Consider the following 19,807-nt stretch of genomic DNA (forward strand, 5'->3'; position numbering starts at 1 on the left):
GGGAGGACCCACCTAGACCATCTCCCAAACAATACTCAGCGGGGGCCAGGCAGTGAGTACCATCCTCTACACAAGATGGCTTGGGAACAAGATCCTTGCTATGGCCTGCTTTCCCTCGGACTCAGCAAGTTCAGCCCAGTTCCGAAAGTAGTTCAAGTTCAAGTTTGTGGGTTTGAGGTTGTATCAGCTCCCACGTGGGTTAAGCCCCTTCACCCTTCACATCTTGGCAAGATAGTCCCTTGTCTTCCCAACAGGGACTGAATGTGAGGAGGGGCTGGATATGATGATGCTAAGAACACAGAGGGAGTCTTACATTTTAACCAAAGCACAGTATCCTGGGTATTGCATATAACCCAAGTGTGGTCCTCAAGAATATTTGGTGAACCCACGTGCAGTACTGCTTTCATGCTGGTAGGAAGAAGAGCTATAAGAAGTTTCATTTTTTGTCCTGCTGGCTGGGAGAGGTGTTTTAAAACTCTGCTCATTGTATTTAGACCAAAGGGCTTTGTTGGATGCCAGCTTCCCCAAGTTGTGTGGAGGGTAAATGTGAGCCTTTCTTCTGGTCAGAGTTGAGAAACAAAGCATAAAACAACCTCCACAACCCTTCAGAATCTATACAGAGTGTGACTCTCGCCCCTTTCTGCCCTTTCAAAATGTCACAGTTATTAAAGGTTAGATTTTTGGAAGCAATATGTACTGGTGCGTGTGAAAAAAAATTCATTTTGGAGATCTATGGGTCTCTGTGAGACTCAGACATACACAGAGCAAAGGGAAAATTCCTCAGTGTGTTGTTTATGAACTAGCGTATGCCATGGATCTAGACATAACTCTGCATAGTTATAAAGTCAGGCTGGCCGGCCTGGGACAGGGTTTGAGTGTGCTGCTGTAGGTGGAATATCTGCGAGGTACTGTCTGAGTGCTGAGATGTTTCTAGGAAGGAGGGACACAGTAGGAGAAAGTGGAGGAATGAATTGATCATGGAGTCATAAAGGAGTTGGTCCCTAGCTATGTTTGGGGCTTGAATGCATTCATATCAGTATTATTTCCTCATTTGCATACAGATCAGCCTGAGGCTGCTGCTTTGATCTCAACGTGCATTCAGGGCCATTCGGGGACTCTTTTGGGGCCTCCCTTGGTCTGAAAAGAAGCTTTGTTGGCCTTTGTAACTGGTTCTGCATGTGGTCACAGCCCACTTAGATTTTATCCAGGCCAAGTCACTGAGCGGTGTGTCTGCGCTGTTTTACACCCAGCTGAGAATCAGCTGAGCCTGTTGTTGGAGTACAGGCCACACAGATATTTCCTGTCTTCTGACTCCTCTAAAGCTCGTGGGCTTGGTGCAGTTGTCGCCTGGCCTAGGAGCTTTCTCCCACCTATCATGCAGGCTGTAACACAGTGTGATTTGTGACACATCGCCCTGAGCAGTGGAGTCTTTATGTATGTATGTATTTTTAAGGTAGGAGAAACCAAATGTTGACTCCTGCAGCTCTGTTCTTGATTTTGTAAAGAAATCCTTGATCCTTCCCCTGGGGCCACCTCACCTGTTGTTGTCAGGGGAGAAGAGAGATGCCTGTAAGCTCACCAGACAGGTGCACTGGTCTCTCCCCACCGCAATCCTGCACCTCCAGGTGTAACTTACACTAGTGACCCTTAACTTCTCCAGACCTGATCATGACAGAGGGCAGAGGGCGAGAGAGAGTGACATCCTGAGTGCCAAGTGGATCTCTGACAGCTGGGTGGGCAGGTGTTAACCTATCACTTTGAGTCCTGAGCCAGGCTCTAGTCAATGGTTAGAAACCAGCTGGCAACTGGGTTCTTCTAAGGTCAAAGTGACCTAAATCACTCAGCAGGAGAGGGTTTCTGGGATTGGAGAGCCAAGCAGGTGGTGGCTGTCTATGCTTCAGGAACCTGGACAGGTCTCAGCTGGTTACCAAGCAATCAGCATCTCCTGGGTTTAATTAGAAAGGTCTTCAAGATAAGTGAGGGGACGACTTCTCCAGATGACAAATAGGGGCTGAGTCACATGGCTGTTACTGATGCCCTGGCATCTTTCAGGACCAGGAGGATGCTGTTGGCACCTATGATGTTCCTAGCACCTGGTGCTTGGTGATTTGGGATGCCCTGCGTGGGCTGCTCTCTGCCTAGTAAGGGGGAGAGTCCTGGGAAGGGAGTCAAAATCAGTTTCCAGTTCTGCAGTTCACTTGTTTTGTCAGATAAGTTTGGGTGAAATAAAGTCAAAACTGAGTTCTTTCCTGCACAAACTGCAAAGACCTGACCTGTGTCATGCACTGCATATGTCCCGAAAGACATAGGCCTCATGCTTCCAGACATCCTTGACCTGTGCCTCACTGTACAGTCTGCAAAACATGGAACCCGATGGTTATCGTCGCACTTCCTAACCCCGGGCCACTGACCCCTTGATTCATGCAGGTTCCTGACATGTACCTGTAGATGAGACACTCTATGTGGCAGGCCAGAGGGACCAAGCAATGATGTCACACAGAGCGTGCACAGGAGCCCTAACCTAACCCTTTTCATGGGAAGTTCTGGGCCCCTTATCCTTTTGGGAACCAGTCGTGATCCCCACCAGAACCTGGAGTCTGCTGGCTGCTGTTCGTTGACGATAATGCCCTGGGTGAGTGGCCTCTCCAAGGTGGATCCCCTCTCTGTTTGGGTTGTATCCTGAAAGGCCCCACCCACTACATAGGACTCCTGTTGTCCCAAGACTCCCACTGGGGGCTGGCTGTGATGGGTACTTATCCTGCCTGCTCCGGGGGGAAGTCTAGCAAGAACAGAAGAGGGGAGGGCAGGGGAGGGTCCTCCAGGTGGGCTTGTCTCTTTTTGTGTGTGAAACACTGTGGCAAGATTATTGCCTCCTCTGTCACTGAGGTCTGGCCACAAGTGCCTGTGCATGAGGCAGGTAGGGCAAAGTCTGAGTTGGGCCTGCACCCAAAGGGAAGCAAAATCCTAGCCAGAAATGTGGCAGGCAGCTACACACAGATGTCTCGCTTGGTGATCCGAGGCAGGGGAGCAAGCATGAGAGTGGGCAGAGCCATGGGATGCCTGTGATGGAGGCTGTCCCAAGGAACCTGGAGGCTCAGACAGTGCCACTGGAATGTCATGGTCAAGGTCAAGAGAAATGGTAGCAAATCAGTTCCGGGGTCAAAGGCATTTAGCAAATGTGTTCTGAGCCCCCATTCTGGAACCAGCAGGCTAGGGAGCAGGACGAGCCAGGAGAGCACAGGTGCACCTGAGCCCTGTGGCCCTCCCCTAATCCCCACCCCTGACCTGGGTGGGTTAGTCAGAGAACAGGCTGGCGAAGGATTTTCTCAAGTTGCGGATAGTCTCGGCCTTGGCCTCGTCTTCACTGGGAGTCCCGCGCTGCGAGGTGTCGGAGGTACTGAGGCTGTTGGTCAGGGATTGAGATTTGCTGAAACACAAAGGTAAGGGTTTGGGGAAGACAGGGCAGGGAGGCCAGCGAGTGAGCCCAGATATTAACACCTGGTAGTGACCCCTGATGCCAGTCCCTCACCTCCACATCTGGTGGTAAGATAATTGAATCTGTCCCCATGGCTTGGGTACAGGCTAGGGCTCACAGAGTTATGCCATCTGCTCAGGCCCTCACAGCATACAATGAGGTATGCCCCAAATTCACACTCTCCTTGCTTTGCTAGGCTGTGCAGGCACAGGTGGGATCGGAAGATAGCTTGCTCCTTCTCCCACCTGCATGGACAAACGCACATTGTAAGCAGCTTCAAGTCATGATCATGCTATCTCATCAGGCACTCAATTGGGGAAATCAAGAGGCTCACAGGAAGGGAACATCCAGATCTGTGAAGTCATTCAGTCTGGTCTTACCAGAGCAACTGTAGACAGCACTCACAATTAGTACATCTAGAGCAGGCTCACTGGTAAGAGAATCATTTGGTATGGCCCATGAATGATGTCATTGATATCTACATGACCCTTGGCAGAAAAGATGTGCTCCACCTGTTCCGACCCCACTCTGCCATCTGACACCTGTGGCCTTGGGTGAGCGACTCACTGCTGTGCCTCTAGCCCATTTGAAAATGCAGGGTTGCTCCAGCTGGCCCCCATTGCTGTTTTAACTCTTACACTTGGGGCCTCATCTCCCACCTCCGCCTTGAAGCCTTTGGGGCCTCTTCCCAGTCTTCCCCCATCCCATGTTTGGGATTCTTCTTGTGCCATTTTGAACTGCAGTGTGCCATTTCCCAAGGGTAGCTCAAAGATGATCCCTGCAGTGACTGTTTTCTGGGCAGTTCTCAGCACCTGTCCTCTTGGGCTGGGTGGACAGGGGTGGGGAGGAAGACAATGCAGGCTCTGCCCTCAAGGGATTCACAGTCTACAGGGTGTGACAGGAAGAGCAGATATACTTGGGTCACAAGTGGGAGACACCTGCATGTGTTCTGGTCATCGTATTAGAAAACTGAAGTCCTCTTCCAAGCATGGACTTTATTGCACTCCCTGCCAGGATGTGGTACAGAGCAGAGATCTGGTTCAAAGCTGCTGACTTGAGGGGAACTAAGCCCTTAATGCTGTAAGGAAGGAGACTAAGATGTTTCTACAGACCCGACGATGACTCAGCATCCATGCTTGGCTCAAGTCTCAAAGCCCCGTGTGTCTTGTGATTAGCTGGGCTGATCTTGCTACGTGGGTACAGGCTATACACAGATACGCCTGCTTAGTGCCAGTGGCATCCCAAGCCTTAATTATGCACACACCTTCCAGGGTCATTATCAGTTTGCCTGGGAGAAAATGCCAGCACAGAGAGGTTACACAGATGTTAAGGGGTAGAGTTGAGATTTGAACTCAAAATAAATTGGCTCTGGAATCTGTACTGTTGACCCCTATGCCTGAAATGTTATTTGCTAACATGTATCAAACTAAAAATACACCCAACATTTGATCCACAATACCATTTCATGCATGTTTTCTCTACAGTGAGTCCTGCAATTATAAAAAGAGGTGTTCAAGGTTACTTGGCAGGATTGTTTAGAAGATCAAACTGTTTCTGCTCATAGTGGGTTTTTTGGATAAATCATAGTACAGCCACACACTGGAATCCTGTGTAGTCATGAAGAGGAGAGGCTCTCAGTGAGCAGTGTGGAAGAGCTCCAAGCCCGTACTGTTACACACACAAAACACAACAGACTGATATGGATGGTGAAGTCACTATTTGTGTAAGAAAAAGGGTGAGTGAATCAGAGCATACACGTATTTTCATATTTGCAAAAGGAATTACTGAAGGGAGATACAAGGAATAACAAAAGCGGTCATCTGTAGGCACTGAGGGATGAAGACTTCCGTTTGCTAATGTGATGACCAGACCACTAGGCCTTTGGGTGGGAATGGGGGAAGAATGAGGCTTTCTATGCCTAGCTTTGATATTGTTGCTGTCTTTAGATCTTTGAATTACGTGTAGCTATCAACTATTCAAGACACCCTTTATGCAAGAATGTCAGCATGTTCCCTGCCTTGGGTGGTCCTTGGGTTCTGTCTCAGCACTTCCACTTACTAACAGTGGAAATACTAGCACGTCATTTCACTCTCTGTTCATCTGTGTAATGGGAATTAACCCCTACGATTGCAAGAACTTAAATAAACAAAACAAAACTAACCAAACATCTAGGTGTGTATTTGGTTCCCAATAAGTGGGCAACAAGTATTAGGTGTGAAACTATGATTGAAGAGATGTGTGTTTGGGGTTGCAGGAAGGTGGAAGCTTTCCAGAGAAAACGTGACTGAGACCTCCCTTTCTGATCTCCCATGAGACAGGTCTGAGAACAAACGGTGTGTGTGTGTGTGTGTGTGTGTGTGTGTGTGTGTGTGTGTGTGTGTGTGTGCGCACGTGCTGTGCTGTGAATGAAGATGTCAACTCCTCTTGCCTCCTCGGCTGCCTCTTGGGCATGAGGATTTTGAAGCTCCTCCCACCTAGAGTATGTCTTCCTATTTCCTGAATCTGGACTTTGCCATACAACTTGCTTTGATTAAAAACATGTGCTAGAATAACACTGGGCAGCTTCCTTGGGCTGGGTGTCAAGTGGCCTGTGAGCTTCAACTTTTGCCCTCTTGGAAAGGAATTCAACAGGTGAGGATGTTCTGCTTGGCCCTGGGGGAGGAGGAGGAGCCATGGGGGAAGCGAGGCCCAGCTGACACTGGGCACCACCACCACACTGTATGCATGAGCCCGTCTTGGTCAGTGACGCTGCTGGATAACCTGACCACTACAGTGACCTCAGGAGAGTAGGCTGCCAGATATAGGGGATACTCAGTTGCATCAGAATTTTATGTAAAACCACTTTTTTTTAAAAAAATATAAGAATGTCCCAAGCAATATTTGGAGTGTACTTATACTCAAAATGGTCCATTGCTTGCAATTTAAATCAAACTGAGCATCCTGTATTTTATCTTGTAGATACTAGCAGAAGAACTTGCCAGCTGGGGAGAAGAGAAGATGGCCGACGTAGGAGGAAGGCTGTGAGGGAGTCTCCAGTGAAAGAGGGATAGAAAGTCACAGAAGCAGCAAAGAGGAACAGCAGGGAATCGCAGGGAGAGGTCCGTGAGGCTCCCTGGGACAGTGTGGAGCCAAAAAGATCCACACAACTCGGAAGAACAGCGAGAACGGAGCAGGGCAAAGGTAGAGAAACCGACATCCCACTCCAGACCTGCTGAGTCACTTTTGAAAACGGCCTGACGGGAGACGCGGACAGCCCGGAGGCGGGGAGATCGGGCGGATCGTCGCCGGCGGGAGGCCTTCGGCAGCGGTGGAGGCAGACTGCAGCGGCCGAACGTTTGGTGAGCCGGGGGGGTTGACGTGGCAGCCTCCGCATTCCTAGACCCCTGCCGAGGTTTTAGCCTCTGAGAACGCGGGGCAGACGGACTGAAACTGTTGGGTTTGTGCCTTGGGAACTGCGTGCAGTGGTGTTGGTGGCTGAGGGGGCCCCGGGGGGGCGCCTCGGGTGTTCCTACACTGGGGGGGCCAGTGCGTCTCGGTGCGCAGAGGCTGCTGGCGAGGATCTGGAGTCCTCCACATCCTGCCTGGTGGAAGTGAGATAACATCAGGAAGACCCTGGTCGCCGCGCCGAGCGGCTGCGCCGAGCGGACTAGGCGGCCCCGCCTGCAGCAGCCGCCTCCACAGCGCAGGTGTCAGGTGTCAGAAGAGCTCTGCCCAGCTTTGGGAAGTGTAGTGCTGTGTGTCCCCGACACGCAGGTACCACTCCCATAGGGTGAACTGCTCACCTCTCGCCTCCCACCCTGCAGTTCTGAGCGTGGGCGACCCACCAGGAGAGCACTGAAAACTCCTGCATCACACTGACACGGTGCGAACCTGCCGTGAAATTATAACAGGGCGCCTGGGCCACTCCTCCGCTAAGGGCCGGTGTGAGAGAGCCACACAGGAACAGGGGCTCTGAACATCCACACACCACGAGTGGTGGATTCACTGCACAAGAGCCACGCCTGGAAAGTGCCTCACCCACAGTCCCGTGTGTGGGAGACGCACCAGGTGGGCTCTGAAAAACCTTGCAGTCCCTGACACGGAGAACGCAAGGAGAAAGCACATAAAACCTTCTAAGTCCTGCGGATTCCCGTGCAGGGGGCACACCCAGAGAGCGCCTCCATCCCTCCACGCCCTGGGGTGTCACACCTGTAGAAGAGGTGCCCAGAGTGTGCCTGGAATCCACTGGGCCCCCAAGGTGGTGCTCTACAGCCCCGGGCCCTGAGAACGCACCAACGGTGCCTTGAAAATTACCACGCTCGACAACACCACGTCTGCAGGCTCCAATCTCTACAGGAAAGCATCTGACAGCCCCTCAACACACGGGTTCATTTGCCCCACCAGAATTCACCAACGCAATGGGAAAAACCACCAGAAAGAGCTGTGCTCCAGATGAAAGAGCCAGCACCCCACCAAACATGGGCCAAAAGCCATTATCAATATCGGCGATGCGAGATGAAGACATGGACGTGTTACCAGCAAAGGAATTGATGAAAATAATGCTAAAATTTCTCAGAGACGTGGACACAAAGCTGGAAGACTACCAGAACCGCATAATCACCGAAATACAACAAATCAAAACCAAACTGGATGCCCAAGAGAATAAAATTGAAAGCCTCATCAACAGAATAAATGCGGCAGAGGAAAGGATCTCTGAAACAGAAGACACACAAAATGAAAGTGCCCAGCGAATTAAACAGCTGGAGACAAACCTCAGCAAAACTAATAAAATGATGCAAGAGATGAAGGATTACCTTAGAAAACTGAATATTCGGATCATCGGCCTCCCTGAGGGAGTAGAAAGAGAATCTGGGATGCAAGCAGTGCTTGATGAAATTATACAGGAAAACTTCCAAAACACTTGGAACACGAATCCACCCCGCATACAGGATGGACAGAGAACTCCCAACAGACATGACCCAAAGAGATCTTCACCCAGACACACGGTGCTCAGGTTCTACTCCAATGAAGACAAAGAAGGAATCCTGAGACAAGTACGAAGTAGAGAAAAGATCACATACAGGGGAAAACCCATCAGAATCACTGCTGACTTCTCCGAAGAGACCCTACAAGCAAGGAGAGAATGGACAAAGATCTTCCAAGTCCTGAAACAAAACAACTGTCAACCAAAAATAATCTACCCAGCAAAGATCTCATTTGTATATGAGAACGAAATCAGATACTTCAATAGCAAAGAAAAACTAGAAGAATATGTCTACACAAAACCAGCTCTGCAAAGTCTCCTTAGAAATGCGCTAGTCCCGGACAAAAAGGAGGCAAATCACAAACAAAGATGGCAAATAAGAAGGTCTCCAAACTAAAAGCTGCACAAACAAGACAACTACATAGGCAACAACACACACACAACACAATCACATGGCAAGGCAAAATTGCAAACTCTCAATTTTAACTCTCAACACAAATGGTCTAAATTCACCAATCAAAAGACAGAGATTAATAGAATGGATCATCAAACAAGACCCAACCATCTGTTGCCTACAAGAAACGCATCTAACCAGAAAGGATGCAAAGAAACTGAAAGTGAAGGGATGGAAAAAGATATTTCACGCTAATGGACAAGGAAAAAAAGCTGGGGTAGCTATCCTAATTTCAGACGAGATAGATTTCATTCTAACTAACATCAAAAGAGACAGGGAAGGCCATTTTATACTGGTGAAGGGAATGATCCATCAAGAAGCAATCACCATCATTAATGTTTATGCACCGAATCTTAATGCACCTAGTTACGTAAAGCAATTACTTACAGACTTAAGGGAAGACATAGACACCCGGACAATTCTTGTGGGCGATCTCAACACACCTCTAACAACAATGGACCGGTCTACGAAACAAAAACTCAACAAAGAAACAACAGAGCTCACACAAACAATAGAACAACTGGACTTAGTAGACATATATAGAACTTTTTATCCTAAGGCCACAGACTATCTTACACTGAGAGCAGACTGCTGAGTCAAAAGACTATGCACAAAGACAATGGTTGCTTCCTTAGGCCGTGAAGTTTTGGGGCAGCTTGCTACGTAGCTATAAAGAACAAATACGTGCATTTATGGAGGGTTCCATGGGGGCTCATCTATACCATCACAACGCTGGCTCTGTCCCACAAAAATCCCCTCTCGCAGACCTGCTGCTCCTTGTTTAAGTTTGAGTGAGATTCCCTTGGGTGTGCTCTTGAGTTCTGACTTGGGGTTTGCCTGTACCCCAACATCTCCCATACCCTTCCCAATGGGCCAAGCACTTACTTGAGATGAGGATGGGGCTGCGCTGCCTTCTTGGGCTCCTCGCCCTGCTGGGAGGTGCTGCGGCCCTGCACCGGGGGCCGGGGCAGCGAGGGGAGGGTTGCACCCGGCTTGGCTGTCTGGTTTGGGGAGCCACCACCTGACGCTCGGGCTAGCTGCGGGGAGCCTGGCGACCTCTGCTGCTGTGGCGAGCCGGATTGGGGACTCAGTGGCTGTTGGCCTTGTGGGGAGAGCCTCTGCTGGGAGGGGCTTCTGGACCTTGGGGGCTGGGGAGACTGAGCTTGACGAGGGCTCCCTACGGGGAAACATAAACAGTGAAGTTCATTCTTAAATATTTATTACGTGATTTTTTTTTTTATGAAACCAGAAAACAATGTAAATGTCTAACCAAGCACAAAGACAGTGACTAGGGATGTGGGACTCCATCCATAGAAGAGAAAATGTTACAGTCATTTTGAATGATACTGCAGCATGATAAGAAACAAATGAGGAATTCAGTGATTCTAGGTATCCTGGTTAACTAGGTATTGTAATGAGAAATAAGGTTTATCACACGATTCCCATGAAGTTTTATTCCATCTTGGCACATTAGAGCTATAGGAAAGGCTAGAAGGTTGCACTCCGTCACTGATATGCTTGACCTGCAACTGGATTGCTGGATCTCACAGGAGCCCAGGTTCTGTCCAGCTGCTCTCTCTCCTTCCTGCCTCACTGTGTGATGGTCCTTCCACACCTGCCATGACTGGCTTCCATCAGACACTGGGCTATAGGGTCACACGATCCTGAGCTAGAACCTCCAGACTATAAACAATCCTTTTCCTTCCCAAGAAGCTCCATTTGGGTATTTTAACTCCAATCACGAACAAGCCAATTGACACAGCTAGTTCTATGACTGGTGGGGAATTGATCTGATGGGGCAGCTTTCCCTGTAAGAATGGGAGGAGACCTCAGGAGTGGGTGTGTGTACATCAGGCACAGAGGAAAGGCCTTGAGAGGGCACAGCCAGAAGCTGTCAGCAGTAAGTCAGGGAGCGATGTGCTGCCAGTAACAGCCTGCGGTGCTTGATCCTGACCTTCCAGCCTCCGTAACAGTGAAAATACTAACCTCTGTGCTTGAAGCTGCCCAGTCTAGTGTTTTGGCAGTGTTTGTGATTGCATTTCTAACAGGTTCCCAGGGAGCACTGTAGTCCCACATAGTAACAAGGGCTCTGAGTCACGCTTGGGAAAATGTGGAAACTTTGAGGGATATTAATTTTTCTTTCTTTGCTCAGTGACACTTAAGATGTATTGCCCTGGGAGCAACAAAAGGTGTTATCCCCAAAACAGCGTCTTACATGACCAAGGTAGACCAGACTGGTAAGGGAAGGTGTCACTGTCACCCAGAGGGGAAGCTGGGCTTTGTGACAGGTCCCTCACCAGGAAGGGGAGCCACAGAGAGCTCCTAAGGGGGTAGTGCCTTCTCCCTGCCATTGCACAGAGCACAGGCACTTCTACCTGCAAGCCAAGGGCTTCATAAGCCTGGTGATGCTGGAGTCCCTAGGAATGGCTTTGAGTGGAATTCTGAGGCCCTGAGCAAGCAAGCAAGCAAGCTGCCCTCAGCCTGAAGCATTTGGTATTGGGATTGGCCACTTTAGATTGCATTTTGTCAAGGCAGACAGGCTGCCCAGCATTCCCTCCTGCCCAGTGAGCCTGCCCTCCTCCTCTGTAAGCCTGCCCCTGTGGAATCCGAAGGCACCATGGTGAGGTCTGGCTGTGCTCTTCAGGGGACACTTTAGACGCTTTGGAGACTGAGAGCTTAAAGGAGGGGGAGCCCACCATCTGTCATTGGAGCACGCCTAGTGAGTCTCCAGGAAGTACCCAGTACGCCCTTCGCTGGGGACTGGGAAGCCTTGCAGCCGCTTTGGGCATGGCATGGCAGCGGCAGTGAGTACTAGTAGCCTGTGGGCTGCCCAAGGGGCCATTTCTAAGACAGGGGATAGTCAGGGCTCCATTTTGCACCTCTGACTTGGAAGTCTTGCCCTTCAAATCTGCCTCTTCTCTTTGGATCGTCCTGGTGTCTGTGTGGATTAAGGGAAGATGGCTTCCTCTCGTGGAGGAAGAACTAGGTAGCAGATATCCTGTCATCAGGGCATGTTTGTGGAAGATCCAACCTGCCTGTCTGGTGAACCCGACTCTACACTGCATCCTGAAACCCCGAACCTGGCTCAAGCCTTGCATTTTAACTGTGTGACTGTGAATGAGTCACTTTCCTCCAGAATTCTGGACTCTGTTTCCAAAATGAGGTTACTGGACGGCACAGCCAATATCCCTCCCCATTGGAACACTGTGTGCTGCTGTGGGCATGTTCTGAATTGGGTCACATCACAGTACTCATGTAACTACTGATGGCCCAAGGCTTTGAGTGACTTCCCCCTTTCAGTCTGTATGTCGCAGTCGATCGGAGGATATACTGAGCTGAAACTCTGACACCGATGAGGCTGGGCAGGTATATAAAGAAACAAATGGGTGAGCAAAAGAAGTCACATAGCTTTAGATAAGGTCTAGTTCTCTGGAGAGAATCAAGTATAAAGAAATAGTAAGGGCCCAGCATGATGACCTAGTGACTAAATCTTCACCTTGTATGTTCTGGGATCCCATGTGGGCACCGGTTTGTGTCCTAGCTGCTCCACTTCCTATCCAGCTCCTTGCTTGTGGCCTGGGGGGACGGCCCAAAGACTTGGGACCCTGCATTCACGTGGGAAAAGGCTCCTGGCACCTGGGTTTGGATTGACTCAGCTCCAGCCATTGTAGCCACTTGGGGAGTGAACCAGCTGGTGGAAGATCTTTCTCTTAGTCTCTCCTCTCTATAAATCTGTGTTTCCAATATAAGTAAATAATAAATCTTGGAAAAAAAAAAAGAAATAGCTGACTTCCTTTGCCTATGGAAGTGACAACAGGGAGGAGCATGGTGCCGAATGTGGGATAATGCTTGCTGTGGCCAAGGAGCCAGCAGAAGGTGCCATGTGGTTGGATGCATGTGTGCTGTTTTTTTGTGAGCTCTTTCAAGAGATGGTGGAAATCTACATTTCAAGTAAAAGTCACCCAATTGGCAACTGTTGGTATTTTAAACTTACTACAGTCAACAAAAACACATACTTTTAACTTTTGTCTCATGTACTCTCCCCGACCATAATATCTTGAAAACAAATCTAAATACTCATTCATTAATTCCTTAACTCTTAAGTTCTGAATATACACCCTAGGCGCACCAAGAAGCATGCTTTAGTTATTTCAACTTCTTGGCAAAGCAAACTATTTCTTATTTATTCAAGCACATAAAACAAACATTCCTTTTTAACATATAGGTAGTCTTTGCCTAAGCACAGGTCTGGTGCAAAAAAAAAAATACATTTTGTTAAAAGAAAATTTCACTTTCACTGAGTTGAAAATGAACAATGAGTTCAAAATAAGCTAATAATGGGAGCTTGTTATTTGAAGACTCCATGAAAGTGACATTTTAAAATGAGCCTTGTTATTTTTAATCTGAATGTTAATTCACTCTACATTTTCTTCCATGCCCTTAATTGGTTTCGAATTGATTGTTTTTCAACTCACCAAATGTGGGTTTAGCCTGGCGTCCCTGAATATAATATGTCTTTATCAAGCATGTTCCTACTTTTGGGCCAGGGAGGAAATGAGAATACAGAAGCTCTCTGTTTTCAAGAGGTTGTGGTCAACTGTGGTTTTAAAAAGTAAGTCCTGAGGCTGAGCGGGAAGGGAGGGGGCAGGGCGGAGGCACAGCCAGGAACATGGGAGGGTGATAAATAGAGTTCTGCAACATTGCCAACTGCAGGATGACGCCAGGCAGGAGAGGGGCTCCTGGGGGTGGTTCTAATCACTAAGGACCATGTGCAGGTTAGAACTGTTGGTAAGACAGAAGTCATCAGCGGTGACAATCATAGACCGGTTATTAACAGTGCATCAGTCGTCACAAGAAGTGCCTAAGTCTGCGCTGGGTCAGGCACCTTGCTGGCTAACTGCTTCATTGGAATTATCTCCTGCACAAGCCCTCCCGACCACCGCCCCCCATCCTTGTGGGCACTGAGGTCTTGGAGCTGGCTGTAAACTCACCTGCACAAAAGAAAGACAGTTGAGGCTCATTCAGAGCTGGTGGCAGGCACTTGGGGCAGTTGCCCTTTTTTTGGAAAAGAAACCTGGGTAATTGGTCATTTTATCTGAGACTTGCAGAAGAGGAAAATGTTGGAGGCTCCTTGCTTTTTCTGTTGCTTTCATAAGTGACTGGGAAGACCACGACGGGACTGTCACGGCTTTTATCTGAAGGGCATTTTAATGGATCCTTCCAAGACCGCCTTGAATCAGCCAGCCCTGACTGGGGGTGGGGCTAGAGCAGTGTGGAGCCCACCAGGCTTTGACGGTTACCTGGAGAAGCAGGTGGTGCCTACTACAGGGCCTGTGTGTGAGAGCGCCCAGAGCAGCTGACTTTGCTGCAGACACACACTTAGCTCTCAGCTGGTCGCCCACAGCTTCTCCATTGTCTGAAACAATGGTGGCATTTACGTGGGAATGCCCGGATCCTTTTGAGAAAGAATAGCAATTGACAAGGTTTTCTCTGTAATCTTCCACTTGTCTCTCTTCACTCCCTCAAGCTGGGTAAATCACAGTCTATCATCAGGGACTACTTATGGCTAGAAAGAAACATGTTCTAGAAGGTCCGAAACACCAGATTTGTAAACCTGTCATTTCCTTGTTGTGCCTCCATTTCCATCTCTGCTGTGCTGGTGTCTGTGCTGTGGAGTGGCCGGGAGGACAAAAACGAGCAGAGAGTCGAGCCCCTGTCACAGTGTCTGCACCTAGGGGATCTTCACGCTGTCTTCCCTTTCTCCTCTCTCTCTCCCTCTCTCTTAAGATGTATTTATTGGAAAGTCAGAGTCACACAGAGAGACAGGGAGACACATTTAGAAAGATCTGCCAGTGTACTTCGCAGATCACCACAACAACAGGGGCTGGGCTAGGGCGAAGCTAGGAGCTTCGTCTAGGTCCCCCATGTGGGTAGCAGGGACCCCAAGTACTTGGACCATCTTCCGCTGACTTCCCAGGCACCTTAGCAGAGAGCTGGATCACAAGTGGAGCAGCTGGGATTCAAACCAGTGCTCATAAGGGAATTGCAAGTGGTGGCTTAACCTTCTACAACACAGCGCCAGCCCTTTTCCTCCTCTGGTTTCAATGGGAGACAAAACTACACGTGGAATGAATATGACTCATTTTGTGCATAAAGGGGTAAAATGGGTTTTTCTGGAATGCCTTCTCCCTGACTCAACAACTGGCTCCTTGCATGCATTTTGTCAGGTTCTCAGTACCTTGTCCTGGGTCATACCTTGTGGAGGTGGCCGTGGCTGGGGCTGTCCTAGCTGAGGGCCCAGCTGGGCCTGCCCAGGGGATTTCGCAGGCTTAATCTGTGGAGCCTAGGGTGGGAGAAGAGAGAAGCCTGTTGATTCCCCATGGCTGAATGTTACCCTGGCAGGCAGCAGGCAGGCAGGCAGCCAAAACCATGCAGGCTCCCTCTCTGAGGTGTACCTTCCTGTGTCTGTACAGGTGCTTGGTCACCAACCAGATCAAACGCCTGGACCTGTCCAGAGAGGAAGCCTGCCCTGGAGCTCCAGCCTCCAGCCTCTGGCTGGCAAGTCCCTGGAGTGGAACCGTATCTGACACCTGTGCTCACAGACGAGCATCTGTGGGGAAAGCAGGGGCCTGGCGGAGGGAGGCATGCCGAGTTCTGCTTCTGCAGGCAGCTGGGGCCGCGGGACAATTCCTTGGGGGAAGGATCTGATTATCCCTGGTGGGGAGCATGGCAGAGAAGAGTCCTGTGGGAGCTCGGGGGGTTGGGAATGGGCAACAGAAGGCACAATGGCCTCCCTTGGCTGGTGCCTCAGGGTACACGGAGGGCAGTGTGCACTTGCATGCTCACATACGCTGCTCAGCTAGGACAGAGGACATGGGAGGGACAGTGGTCCACATGATGTTTTTCTCCAGGGTGGTGGTGGGGGGGAGGCAGGACAGCTGACAAGCCTCCCAGTTTACCCCTGATCTTGCCCTCCTAGTTGGGGTGGGAGGGGGGCATGGAGAGCCTTCCCTGTGCCCAGACTTCTGTCTGCACTCAGGCCCTTTCTTCCCCAAAGTGGTCTCCTCTGGGGGCATCTCCTCCAGCTGTCTCCCCACCCCTGGACAGCCCCACGGGTCCCCTGGCTACAGATCTCCTTTGCTGTCAGGGATCTTACCCAGGGTCTCAGAGGCGAGGGCACTGTGGCCCCTGGCGCCAGCAGGTGGCTCATTTTGGAGATGACAAGGTCGGCCATCAGCTGTTTGTCCTCTTCCACGTGCTCTCCAATCAGGGGCATGGAACTGTCCATCACCTGTTGGGACACAGCGAGGGCTGAGGGACCTCTTTGCTGTAACAAGCTTGGGGAGCTCAACCTACCGCCGACTCAGGGCTGGGGGCAGAAGGGACCACTAGATGGCGATGTCCTCCATACAAACCACTCAGTCCTGCCCTCCAGCTAGGGCTCCATAGAGCTAGCCGCTCCAGCTCCCTTCAGTCCTCTTACACTGGCTTGCTTTGGTTCAGTTCCGCCCACAGAGGCTGGGCTGCAAGGGGACACCTGCAGCTAAGGGGCGTTTGCTGGCCTTTGCTACGTTCTTTGTGGAGCTGGTCTCCGCCCCCTCCTTTCCCATCTCTGCTCCCTTCCAGGGTTGCAGGCCTACTTCCTCTCCTTTGGCCCAAGGTCAAGGCTTTCCACAAAGCCGGAAATGGTGGAGGTGGGGGGCTCAGTGAAGACCCCCCAAAAATGACAGAGGCTGGAACTGACCCAGGGCTCCGTGGGAAATGAGGAGAGGAAAGCGTTGTTTTCTAAGGCCCCGGCTGGGGGTGAAATTCACCCGACTGGGAGCTGGGCTGTTCTCAAACCCAGCAAAGTGCTTCTGTGTGGAGGAGGGCCTGGGGGATCAGACTCATCCCTTCTGCTCTTATGGCAGTTGGAGAAACTGAGACAGGGAGATGGGAAGTCCCCATAGCAGACCACCAAGGTGCTTTTCAAGGCGTGAGGCCTCGGCAGATCTGTGAATCTGCTCAGTCTGTCTTCCTCTCTCTCTCTCACCCACCCAGCCCCATTCAAGCCACCTTCTTTTCTCCTTTTCCCCAAGCTCTGGACCCATGGGGTTCTCCACCGCAGGCAGGCCATTTCCTGCTCATACACTTTACTGGCTAACTCTCACCTTTCAGGGATAGGTTTCCTACCCCTTCCTCCAGGAAGCCCTCTCTGACTGCAAGCACTGCTAACCTTGCACCTGTGCTCCCCGTCCTTGCTTGGGTGGCTGCTTTGGAGGAGTTATCCTTTAGCACTGTCACCTCCTGTTTACTGTGTCTCCACACAAGGCTGTGAGCTCCCGAGGTCAGGGATGGGCCCCATGTTCTGGGAACAGGTGTGCCTGCAATAAATACCTGGTGCTCAAAGGAATGAGAGCGCCTTTCGGTGAAGAAGCCCTGCTTCTGGTGACCGGAAGGTTAATACAAGGGGCTGGGCGTCATGGAGTACCTGCTGTGTGATGGGCATGGCTCTCATCCCCAAGGATGATCTCATATAAAGTTTACAAGAACTCTTGGAAACAGGTGCTATTTACGCTGTTAGAAGGATAAAGACATGGAGGGTCAAGCAGGTAGCAAGTTCAAGGACACATTGCAGGCAATCCACGATCCTTCTGTCCCAACAGGCCTGTGAAAGCTCTGAGACAGCTCCTTGGGGTAGGAACTGGGAGGAGGAAACCAGGGGCCAGGCTGAGGTTGCGCTGCGGGTCTGGGAAAGCCCTTGCCGTCTGGGACCTATTTTTCTATTACAAACATAAGGCAGCTGCCAGGACTCTTCCAGTTGGGGGCGCTAGGGGGTCTCTGTGGACTGTAACTCAAGGACACGAGTGCTAGTGCCAGGCTAGTTCTGCAACTGACACTGAGCCCCTGGTGGACTGCGCGGGACTCCCTGTACCTTGTACAGGGAACAGACCCTGGGTCAACACTGGCTGGGCTAACTGTGGACTCTGTCCCCAGCATGCACTGTCCTCCTCCCCCCTGCTCCTGCCCACGCCTTTCCATCCTGGTCCCTGTTTCCCACATTGGCTGTGTGGAAAACAGCCGCCACAGGAACCTGAGGTCGGAGAACTCTGGAATCCCCACTGCGGTCACGGCTGGAGGAAGTGGACACTGGCTCTCCCCAGGGAAGCGCTTTCTTCCAGTGAGCAATGACATTCCCGGGATAGGCCCCAGGGCGGGGGGCTGCCTAGGGGTCCGCCCCCTGTCTAGTTCACCGCAAAGATCTGCATAAAGCATTTCATACACATTTGGCCAGAGAAAACCAGGAGTTCTGGATTGTTCTAGTCTTCTTCTTCTTTTTAATGGAGAAAAATACCTTTTATATTCCTGGTCACAAGCTCCCTGACCCCACCCCAAACCCCAAAGCAAAGGAAACAAGCCTGTAATGTTTTGGAGAGAAAAAAAAAACCCACTGAAAACTTATCTTTTTTTTTTCTTTTTTTCCTGGAACATTTCTGAAAACTTGTTTTCTCCATTTTTTTTTTTTCTGAGGTATAAGCTCCCTCCTTTTACTTGATTTTTCTAAAGTTTGAAAGGTCTTTTATCCCTGAACCTCCAAGTATTAGATGGTAGGGAGCCTGGGCCCATGGATATAGACTTTTAAAATATTCCTTCCTTCCTTCCTTCCTTCGAGTGGAGGAAAGAGAAGCAGAGAAAAGGCCAATATGAGAGAGAAAGGCTATGTGGGTGTGTATATGGGGTGGGGGTGGAGGGTGTCCAGGGAGCTCTGGCAGGCAGGACCCCTGCTCCCCAGCTCCCTCCCCAGTGCTGCTCACCTGGCTTGGGAACAGACATGGGCTAGTGAGATGCATATCATCCTGTGGGGGCTTCTTGATCTTTCTAGGGTGACCAGAGGGGCTCTCTCCCCTACCTCAAAGCAGCCACTCCCTGGGCAGGACTGGGATCCCAGCCACTGAGTCACCTGGTTCTGCTGCTGCCTGTACCACGGGTCTCCGGGGAGCAGGACAGACGCGAGGGACTGGAGGGCTGGCTGGCTCCTGTGGTCACACCAGCCATGTGCATCCCATTAGCCGCCCACACCCCTGTGGGGAGGGGGCGGCAGCCACAGGGCTCCCCCTGGCCTGCCCTGGCCTGGTGTCAGCACCACCCCTCGGTTGTGGTTTAAGGAGTGAGTGCTCATGGAAGGAGTGAGCTGGAAGGGATGGCGTGTGTGTGTGTGTGTGTGTGTGTGTGTGTGTGTGTGTGTGTGTTGGGGAAGACGGTGCTGTGACACTGGACAGACAGGGAGAGCTCGGGCCACTGGGCATTTTCTAAGGAAAGCAGCGAAGACCACGAAGATGATGAGGTGTGGGAGTTGGGGGCCCGGAAGGAAGTGTGGGGTGGGGGAGTGTGAGAAACGTGAGGGAGACGGAGCTGCAGGTGCTGGAATCTGGGTGCCCTACCCCTCCTGGCCGTTTTATTATGTTGTCCTGCAGCTCTCCCTCCACTTGCTTTGTCCCCTGGGACTCCTCAACACCTGTCATACATCCCTTTTCCGTCACATTTCTTCTTGCCATCCACACACCGGGCTACTGTGGCGGTCGTGCCAGTCTCCTCAGAGCCATGCTTATGTCTGACCCGCAGGTCTCCTCAGAGCTACGCTTATGCCTGAACTGCGGAGCCCCAGTGCCCTGGAGGTCCAGTTGAGGACCACCAGCAAGGTGGAAGGAGCAGGTGTGAAGGTGGTGGTGGGGTAAGGGCCCCTGAGGTTTGGGTTGTGTGTGCCCCGGCTCTCTCGCTGCGCATGCGCTCACCTCGATGATGTAATCTCGGCCATCTTTGCTGTGGACTGCCTTGACGGCGCAGATGTCCAGGCCGCCGAACATTTCTGAGCAGCTGTCCACCCACAGCCGGTACCTGTAGGGAGGGATGGACACACTGCCTGGGCTGGGGCACA

At 50.9% G+C, this 19,807-nt stretch overlaps 1 protein-coding gene across 2 annotated transcripts in view; it reads right to left on the reverse strand.

The window, feature by feature from the left end:
- Positions 1–3,292: 3,292 nt before the first annotated feature.
- The window catches only part of SYN3 (synapsin III), a 364,967-nt gene continuing 348,452 nt past the window's right edge, over positions 3,293–19,807 (reverse strand). The window contains exons 9-13 of one of the 2 annotated variants that reach the window (XM_040985146.1): positions 19,665–19,767; positions 16,049–16,183; positions 15,148–15,235; positions 9,778–10,069; positions 3,293–3,427 (exon numbers count right to left, since the gene is read on the reverse strand). In XM_040985146.1, the coding sequence (XP_040841080.1) occupies positions 3,295–3,427; positions 9,778–10,069; positions 15,148–15,235; positions 16,049–16,183; positions 19,665–19,767 (751 nt within the window). In that variant the 3' untranslated portion in view covers positions 3,293–3,294. The remainder of the gene's footprint in view (positions 3,428–9,777; positions 10,070–15,147; positions 15,236–16,048; positions 16,184–19,664; positions 19,768–19,807) is intronic. The other variant, XM_040985156.1, reaches the window with a different exon arrangement.

Source organism: Ochotona curzoniae, unplaced genomic scaffold (genome assembly GCF_017591425.1).
Source record: "Ochotona curzoniae isolate NIBS_2020 unplaced genomic scaffold, NIBS_Ocur_1.0 contig_1014, whole genome shotgun sequence".
Classification (NCBI taxonomy): Eukaryota; Metazoa; Chordata; class Mammalia; order Lagomorpha; family Ochotonidae; genus Ochotona; species Ochotona curzoniae.